The sequence below is a fragment of the Loxodonta africana genome, chromosome 5 (assembly GCF_030014295.1).
Source record: "Loxodonta africana isolate mLoxAfr1 chromosome 5, mLoxAfr1.hap2, whole genome shotgun sequence".
NCBI lineage: Eukaryota > Metazoa > Chordata > Mammalia > Proboscidea > Elephantidae > Loxodonta > Loxodonta africana.
The window spans coordinates 80,821,823-80,831,232 of record NC_087346.1 but is presented as its reverse complement, the minus strand read 5'-3'; the positions used below and the strand labels follow the sequence as shown (position 1 = coordinate 80,831,232).

General features: G+C 43.3%; 1 protein-coding gene across 1 annotated transcript; it reads left to right on the top strand.

Moving 5' to 3' along the window:
- The first annotated feature begins 491 nt into the window (after nt 1-491).
- Nucleotides 492-7,550, top strand: LOC100665129 (growth-regulated protein homolog gamma-like). Its single transcript, XM_003414152.4, has 4 exons — nt 492-710; nt 803-926; nt 1,045-1,128; nt 2,024-7,550. The coding sequence occupies exons 1-4, from the start codon at nt 620-622 to the stop codon at nt 2,037-2,039; spliced, it is 315 nt and encodes a 104-aa protein (XP_003414200.2). The 5' UTR covers nt 492-619; the 3' UTR covers nt 2,040-7,550.
- The last annotated feature ends 1,860 nt before the right edge of the window (nt 7,551-9,410 follow it).

Sequence of the window (9,410 nt, the reverse complement as noted above, 5' to 3'; positions counted from 1 at the left end):
GTTCTTATGTGTAATCTGAGACGACAGATGTGTTTTTAAAACGTGCGTTTATTTCGGAAGCAAGGGAAATCTGCAAAATCCAAGTTCAGATAAAGAGATAGGTGAGGCTGCAGTTCCCCTGGCCTTAACTATTCCAATCCCAATAACCTAAGTGCCTTCAAGAGAAATAACTCCACTAAAGACGTCCTGCTGCCGGGTCGTGGTTCCAAGGACCCCTTGGATATTGAGCCCAACCCTGCCCTCACCGCTTTTGAGGGTCACTCGGCTCCCGCCGTCCCCACTGGCAGTCGGTAACTCCCCCACGTCAAAAGACTCATTGTCCCTTTGGGAAGTTTTGGGGACAGCTGGATAATGTCCCTGAGTCAGTGAGCAATTAGCCGGAGGGTGAGCCGGGTCAGTACAGGAGGCGGGGCTGGCGCCTTCCTTCCGGAATCAGGGAACAAACCTGGAGACCCGGGGATTTCCCTGCCCTCGGGACAGCCAACTTTCCAGCCCCGACCGTGGATAAAAGGAGTTCGCGGGGCTTGGAGCCGCACAGCCCGAATCACAGGCAAGCAGCCTTCCTCGAGCCACCTTCTCGCTCCAGGCACCGCCGCCCCGACTCTCCGAGCCGAGCACCATGGCCCGCACCGCGCTCCCCGCCGCTCCCCGTCTCCTCCGGGTGGCGCTGCTGCTTCTGCTCCTGGTCGCCGCCGGCCGGCGCGCAGCTGGTGAGCCTCGGCGGGACCCTGGGGCAGCCTTGGGCGGGTGGGTGACCCTGCGTGGAGACAACCCCTCTAAACGAGTCTCTCTTCTCTCCCAGGGGCGCCCATGGGCTCCGAACTGCGCTGCCAGTGCGTGAAGACCGTGCAGGGGATCCACCTCAAGAACATCGCAAGTGTGAAGGTGACGCCCCCGGGACCCCACTGCGCCGATACCGAAGTCATGTAAGTCTCGCCCCGCGCTGCTTCTGCCTCCATCCTGTCACCCCAACCCTCCAGTGCTCCCTGCACTGACTGCCTGGCCCCACCGCCCGCCTCACACGGATTCTCCTTCTCTCTGCAGAGCCACTCTCAAGAATGGGCAGGATGTTTGTCTCAACCCCACAGCCCCCATGGTTAAGAGATTCATCGAAAAGATGCTAAACAAGTGAGTTGTGGGATTTTATTTACAAGTGACTAAAGTCTTTTTTTTAGAGTCATTGGTACAGACACTAGCATCTGCTTCTGAAAATCATATAAGAGAAACTCGGGGGTTAGCTAAGAGCTGAAAATCGTTATTATTGTATTCACGATTAAATTTGCCATTAAGATCATTAATTTGCTCTGGTGCCACAATGGTATCTCTGGCACCTTTCATTCCCACCGCCAAACTGCCATTCAAATGAAAGTGGGTAAATATGTGTTTATAAAATATTAACTACATTTGTCTAGTGATGCTGAAATGCTTCCTACCCATTAAAAAACAGTGTTTACCCCAGTTTCTCATGGTTTCAGACCTGAAAAGTGGAACTAACTTTTGTGCCCTTAGTTTTGGGTAATAGGTGCCTTTAACTCTTGGTGGTGAAGAGCAGGATTTTGCTGTGAGACCCACCTGAGTTCAAGTCTAGGCTCCATCTCTTAGTAGGCCCCTGACCCAGGAAAGTATTTAATCTCTTTGAGTCTCCATAAAATGAGAAAATGACAGTACCTATTTCATGGGTTTGCTATGAGGCTTAAGTGAGGATATCCACACACATTTTTAGCCCAGGGTGACATTCGGTTGGTGTTCAGTATGTTTCACCTGTTTGAAAGCAACAATACAGTTGCTACCACAGGTCCCCTTATTAAACAACGTTCAGGAGCTTGAATTTTTCTGCTGCTCAGGACTGCAGTAGTTACAGGCAGTAACTATCTGGTGTAGGCCCGGGGCGGGGGCGGGGGGGGGCTGGGGGTAGCAGTAGCTTTTGGAAAACCCTGGGGTGTCAGGGGTCTGAGGCAGGAGAAGAGGGCTATGCAGTCAGCTTATTGATTACCTACTAAGAGCAACCATTTTCTCATCCTAGGAATGGCACCAACTGACCTAGTGAGAAGGAGGAAACCCAGAGAAGACTGTTCCTGAAGGAAGTTCTAGCCTTAGAGGAACCAAAGAGAAAGAAGAGAAACAAATGGCTCCTAAGGAGACCTGGACTGTGCTTAATGTGTTTGACTGTTTTCAATGAGTTCTGTTTATTTATATAAGTATTTATTTATTTATCTTTCAAAATTTCTATTTTAATGTTTTACTTGGTATTTAAAGATATAAATTTGTTTGGTGATTCACTGTACAGTTATTTTTAAAGTTTATTTTTATAGTAAGTTCAGTCCTGGCTGTTACTTACTTTGAAGATGATGAGTTTTAAATGTCTTCAATCATTAAATTAATATTTTGGGGGAGCCCGCAGTATGCCACTGTGATAGAGGCTGGAGGCACATTGTGGGAGATGCAAGCACATAGATGGTTAGGATAAGGGAATGTGTGTACAAACATCTATGTTTGTAACTGTTTAGAAGAATGTCAGTTGTTATTTATTGTTGTTCCACAGTATGTGGTCAACATTTCACAGTTGCTGTTTCACAGTGAACATTTCAGATGTTGAAACTTTGAAAACTACACTGTTATAAATATCCTTTGGACATTTTATGTCTTCCCTTGTAAGGCATAATGCCTTGTTTAGCATAAATTATGCAATGTTTCTTTGTGTCTTGGAATAGAGATGTTTGAAATATTTATTGATTATTTTTAAAATAATATGAAAATAAAGCTTTTACAAAAATATCGTGCTTAAGTTGTGTTTTGTATGTCTTGGCCTTTTGTTCTTCCTGAGTACCCAAGGTGCTGTACATTTTTAACAGTCTGTAGGGCATGCCCATTTAAAGCCTGCTACTTTTTTTTTTTTTTTACTGGTTGCCACTTCCCTTGTTTCTCTCTTCCAGAAGGTATACTTGATGTTTTTTCAAAGTCCATGCAAGCCCCTTCCTTGAGGATCCCTGTTTTACATAAAATATTTATTTCTTTTCACTATAATCAACTTGTTATACAATTCTAGTACTTTAAATAAGAGCTCTCATTTAAATTAATTTGTTAAATAGCTTTTCAAACAATTATGCGTTCTTTTTCCCTGAATGAAGCTGGGAGCTAAACTGTACTAAAGTTATTTCTTTCTCAGAACTTAATTTGTACACTAAAAAAAACACTAGGGGGGGAAAAGTAAGAAAAATGAGTCTCAGGGTACTTTGCTTATGTAAAGCTCTAATTGAGAAAGTTTCACCTTCGTGAAAGGATAAAGATCACCAGGTTTAATGCTGTTGAGTGCTTCACACGCATGGTGATATTTTACTTCTCCAGCTTTTTCTTCCACTTAATCAGACATTCTCTAAACCTGTAAACTTCAGTTTAACATTGCCCCAGTTTGGCAGAATCATGTCCAGATTCCAAGACAGAAACAAAGGCTGTCACCTCAGGTACAGAAAGCTCCAAGTCACCTGAAAAAGAGCGCATTCCAAACTTGTAAATATGGAAAGTGTGCCCACGTGTGGGAAGAGCAAGGTAGGGTGTGTGCTTGGCTCTGATTCAGAACCCAGTTCTGGGCTCCTGAGCCTTCATTTATAGCCTTCAGCAGAGGAAAGAGGGCTGGGTTGGTGGCCTGAAGACCTGGGCTCATGTGCAGGCTTGTCCTAAGCATCTATATGACTTTGGGCAGGAAACAATTTGCCTAAACCTCCATTTTCCTCCCCTGAATAATAAATTTAATAGTCTCTTCATAACTCCAATGTTATTTGTTCAGAATGAATGAGATAATTAGATGGCCAAGCAATTTGTAAGCTGTACAATGATAAATAAATGCAAAACATTCTGGAAGTTGCATAAATGCCGGCACTGATTCCCTAACCCCAAGTCAGGCCTAACCCCAAGTCAGGGACAAATATTTTAGGCTGTAGGAAAATAAAATGTCCCTGGATTCCTCAGCATTCCTGTATAAGGTCCTAGCCTCCTGAGACTCCTGACATGCTATGAGAACTAGATCTGGAGCCATTTGTCTAGTTAATTGCTCTGACCCTAAAGAATAATAAAATGTCTTTCATTTCCCCTGAGAGGGCCAAATGGTCATAGCCAGGACTAGGTCCCTAGTATAAGCCCCAAAGTGTTTAGGGAGACTGGAGCACTACCTCCCTAGGCACTTACATGTAAAAAAAAAAATTAAGCTACATAATGTGGAGTCATCTTTAGATGATAAAAGTAGGGGGCTATCTCTCATTGGAGAGATATTATTTCCATAGTAAGGGACTTAGAACTCAAGACCATTATGTTTCCAAGGAGACTCTTTTAGGAGTACAGTAGGACAATTAACCTGGCTTTCACTATATCACCCCAGGGGTAAGACTTGGGGTGTGCTGGGGGTGACACACTTACTCACTGTAATTAATGAGAAAAGTGTCCCTAATCCATAATACCCCATGTGTGCAATCAGGATAAAATTTTAAAATATGAATAATAAAAACTCATACTCAACACAAGGTGTGTTAACTTGGGACACGGAAAGAAGGACAAAGGAGATGAAGTCATCTCACAGGGTGGTTGAGAACATCGGCTGTGAAGAAGCAGACCGACCTAGCGGTAGATTCCTGCTCTAACACCTTCTAACTCTGGATCTAAGGCCAAGTTTCTTGATTAATCTAACCTCCTTTTTACAGTTGTTACCAGAATTACACATTATAACGAGTAAAGTGCTAAGCAATGCCGGGAAGATGGTGGTGGCTCCAGAATTTCTGAGACAAAGGGTGAAGCAATCTGATTTTTTAAGGGAAGAGATGGCAGTGTATTAGCTTCCTATTGCTGCTGTAACAAATTACCACAAATTTGGTGGCTTAAAACAACATAAATTTATTCTCTTAAAGTTCTGAAGGTCTGAAGTCTGAAATCAGTTTCACAGGGCTAAAGTCAGAGTGTTAGCAGGGTTGACTTCTTCTGGAGGCACCATGGAAAAATCTGTTTCCTCTGACCTTTCCAGCTTCCCAAGGCCATATATATCTTTTTGCTCATGGTCCCCCTCATCCATCTTCAAAGCTAGCAGTGAAGCATTTTTAAATCTCTTTCTCTCTGTTCCTTGGCTTCTGTCACATCACCTCTGTCTGACTCTGACTCCTCCTGCATCCCTTTTATAAGGGCCCTTGTGATTACATCAGTACCACCCAGGATAATCTGGGATAATCTCCCCATCTCAGGAGCCTTAATCACATCTGCAAAGTCTCTTTTACAATGTAAAGTAACACAGCCACAGGTTCTAGGGATTGGGACAAGGACATCTTTGGGAATCATCTAGCCTACCACAGAGGGCTTCAAGTTTAGTGTCCAAAGCCCTTTCCACCAGACTAAAAAAATGTACGTATTATAGAAGGGAAATTGGAGATTGTGGAGGACTCCAAATGGTGCCAGTACTGGCTAAAGCTCAATAAATGAAACTAAAATCAGACTTAGGTATTGTTTTCAGACTGGTAATGTAAAGTTCCAAAGTGAACCAAAAAAAAACAAAAGGTTTATTACATAACTGTAGGGAAAACACGTGTGGCCAGAAAAACAAGAGGAAGGTCCAGGTGAAAAACATGGACAGGTTCCCTAGGTCTGTGTTTGTTATTGACCCTCTGGATTGCTCCCATAGGCATCAACTCATTCCTGGAGCATGCGAAAATGGCACATATGTGTATCACATTAAATTGTCTGTGAGACTTTGGAGTACAGGGTAGCCCTCCATTAAGAACATCAGGGCAGGGGGTAACACACAGAGAGGTTTGAGGGGATGATCACAGGGTGACAAGAGAAGGAAAGGGATATTCTCCGCATTAGCACACCATATGACCATGTGCCTTTGAGAGGCCATCAGGAAATAGCAATGGCAGCAGTGTCTGAGGTTTCCTGGGCAAAGGAGCCAGAGAGGGAGAGCAAGAATGATGGATGACTCACTCTGTGATTATGACGACTCATTTGAGAATTCTTATGAAATATTTTATTCTCTAGAGACTTTCAAAACCAACTGGTGGAATGTGAGGGATGGGAGAGATGGAGGTTTCTGCAATGGTGGGATGGGGAAATATTTTCTCTGCTGGTACATAAAAATTATGAGAGAAAGAGTCCTGTTTCATCCTGGTTCCCCAAAAAACAGAGCCTGAGACAAAGCCCATGTACTACTACTTTATTAAGGAACTCAGTTCCAGGGAAGCAGGGGTGAGGATAAAGGTAAGTGAATTAGGAAAGAAAGGAAATCTAATATGAAGATGTATTACTGGCCACCACTAAGTGTAACTCATTGCTTCATTTTGGAAGAATGAAGCCATATAAACTGCATCCCATTCAGTTTGCATGGGGAGAGGAAAATGTTTAACCCACATAGGGTTAACCCTCTCACTTTTCTGAGTTGCCCAAGAGTGGACAGGAAGTAGGAGATGCATAGCATGGAGCAAGAGTGGGTTGTGCCTGCCAAAAGTGGGTCACAGAGTTCATGCAGACTTGGTTGGGTCTGGGGGCAGAACAAGTGAACAAAAGCCCTGAAGACATGTGAGAACAAAAGCATCTAAAATGTTATATAAGACATATCTGATATCAAGTCTTACATCAGCTGAAGAGAACCACTGGGCTTCTCTATGTTGAAGCAGTGTGACTGTGGCAGGTCAGCTCAGCTGTTTAGAGAAGCATGCTGATAAGATCATGGTACAGTTTTCCAGCCAGTCAGTCACCTCAAACATGCATGTGACACTGTCTGAGAGTGTGAGGATGAAGAGTTGTTATTGTTCTTAGCTGCCATTGAGTTGTCCCCCAACTCATGGTGACCCCATGCACAATGGGATGGAACCATTGTGATCCATAGGGTTTATATCGGCTGATTTTTTGGAAGTAGATCACCAAGCCTTTCTTCCTACTCTGTCTTAGTCTGGAAGCACCACTGAAACTTGTTCAGCATCACAGCAACATGCAAGCCTCTACAGAGTCTTCCTTTGACAGTCTCTTCTTGTGTAAATTTCTCTGATTCTCATGATGAAGTATTGCCCTTCCTCTGTGAAGGCTATCTATGTTCCTTACTCAACATGTAGTTCCTTTGTCAGTGTTGGAAATGGGTTTCCCTAATTTATCCTCAAGGGAGACCAGGGTTCAATTCCCAGCCATTGTATCTCAGCAGCTGGAGAAGCAATTCTATCACATGCTTGAATTCATTGATAAGGGATCAATCTAAGGGGCCATGTTATATGGTAGACTTTTCGTTCTGCAGACATTATAAAACTGACACAAAACAAGAAACTGGTGTTCCAAGACTTGAGGACTAGGGAGTCAAAAGTCACCCAACCAGTAGAGCACCAGCCCCTGATTTATTTTCTTGGCCATACTCAGAATCTGAAAGTTGAAGCATGGTTTCATGGTATCTGTGCTAGAATGCTTCAAAACCCTGGGTGAGAGCAGCCTGCTAGCCCGTTCCTGGGACCTTATCTTAACCTGATGCAGCAGTACACAGGCAAGGAACTGCCAGAAACTCCATTCACCTGTGTGTACGGTACTTTTGCAAAAACAGTTTATCCTCTGCCTTTCGAGTGATAAGTGACAGGTGACTGGAATTGTACCTTTTACTTTTAATAGTTATGAAAAGAAAATTAGATGGTCTGGGAAGTCATGAACAAATCAAATGGATCCAGTCCTGGCAATGAGGTAGAGGTATGAGAAGAGTTGGCTGAATGGGCCACACTCAGACACAAGTCCACAGAATCACATGACTTGGTACCTTCACAGAGTCTACAAAACAGGGAGGACCAGTTTCAGGTGAGTTCATTCCAACTTAAGTGACATGTGTCAGAGTAGAGCTGTGCTCCACAGGGGCTTCAGTGGCTATGACCTTTCCAAAGTAGATAGCTAGACTTTTCTTCTGAGGTGTCTCTCGGTGGATTTGAACCAACATTTTGGTTAGCAGCCAAGTGAGTTGCCCATTTGCACCACCCAGGTACTCCAAACAGAGAAGAGAACACTAAACCAAAAAAAAAAAAAAAAAATCAACCTTGTTGCCATCGAATTGATCTGACTCATAGTGACCCTATAGGACAGAGTAGAACTGCTCCATAGAGTTTCCAAGAAGCAGTTGGTAGATTCAAACTGCCAACCTTCTGGTTAGCAGCCATAGCCTGCCGTAGTTCTCAAGCACTGCACTACGGGTTTCGCAAGAATCAGTGACAATTCTCACGTATGTTGGAGAGGCCTTTGGATTGGCTCTTGACTCTAAGCTTATCTTTGGGCACGTTGTGGAACCACAGTCTCCTTCTGCTTCTCAGAATTCTCCTCAGAGCCCTCATTAGGAGCCACTGAGTAAAGTTATACACATTGTGACCAAGCACACTTGAAAGAAAAAAACAAAAACAGCCCTGTTACTTTGTGAGAACTTGACAAGTTACCTCCTCTGAGTTTCAATTTCCTCATCTGTAAGTTAAAGTCAATCTATGCAGGGTTGTTATAAGGTTTCAAGATAATATACCAAAAGGACATAGAACATTATTGGCACAAAGCAGTACTCAACAGATGGTTGTTAGAATTACTACAGTTTTATGGTAGCTATATCAGAACAGACACTTATTTTAAGGAGAGACATAGTAAGCAGGGTAGTGAGGGAGGGGATGGTGGTGAGGCTGGCACATGCCACCACCAGTCATCGTTAGGTGATACTGGAGCGAAGAATTACTAATTTATTCTGAACTCCATAGTCATTGTAGCTTATCAAGAGATGGCAGATTTTATTAAGACCTCAAATATGATCATGCAAGTGGACATAAAAGGCAAAAATAAATGAAAACATCATAATTTCCTCTTTTGTATAAATACGGTGTTAAAAAAGATGTACAAACTTTCTCACGACACCATTCCTTTAATCCTTGTTAACTGCAAACAGCACTAAATCCTTAGAAATGGCATAGTTCCACTCCCAGAAAATAAGAAGGAAAAAAAGTTCTTATCTCTACTAGCACATTTATTTCACTCTGCACTCCCACTTCTCCTAAATGAAACAAACTAGAAAAACAAATTTGACTTCCCTATTGGCTCGTAACTGGCAAATACCCTTTGTCCTTTTATTCTTCAACAAAACAAAACCTGCTGCCACTGAGTCGATTCCGACTCATAGTGACCCTATAGGACAGAGTAGAACTGCCCCACAGGGTTTCTAAGGAGCGGCTGGTGGATTCAAAGTGCTGACCTTTTGGTTAGCAGCTGAGCCCTTAACCACTGAGCAACGAGGGCTTCCATTCTTCAACAAGGAGGGAGAGAGCAACAACAACAACAAAAAATTGAGGTTCTGGTGCACAGGGAACACTATAGTGTTGATCCCACCAAAGTCTTAAATCAGACGTGGCTATTGAGACATCACGAACATTCTCCTCCTACTGGTT

Bases quoted from the DNA above. Each gene is read 5' to 3' on its own strand.
- LOC100665129 (XM_003414152.4), top strand. From the start codon at position 620: ATGGCCCGCACCGCGCTCCCCGCCGCTCCCCGTCTCCTCCGGGTGGCG. The intron at 711-802 runs GTGAGCCTCGGC...CTTCTCTCCCAG, and splicing joins CGCCGGCCGGCGCGCAGCTG to GGGCGCCCATGGGCTCCGAA. The intron at 927-1,044 runs GTAAGTCTCGCC...TTCTCTCTGCAG, and splicing joins TGCGCCGATACCGAAGTCAT to AGCCACTCTCAAGAATGGGC.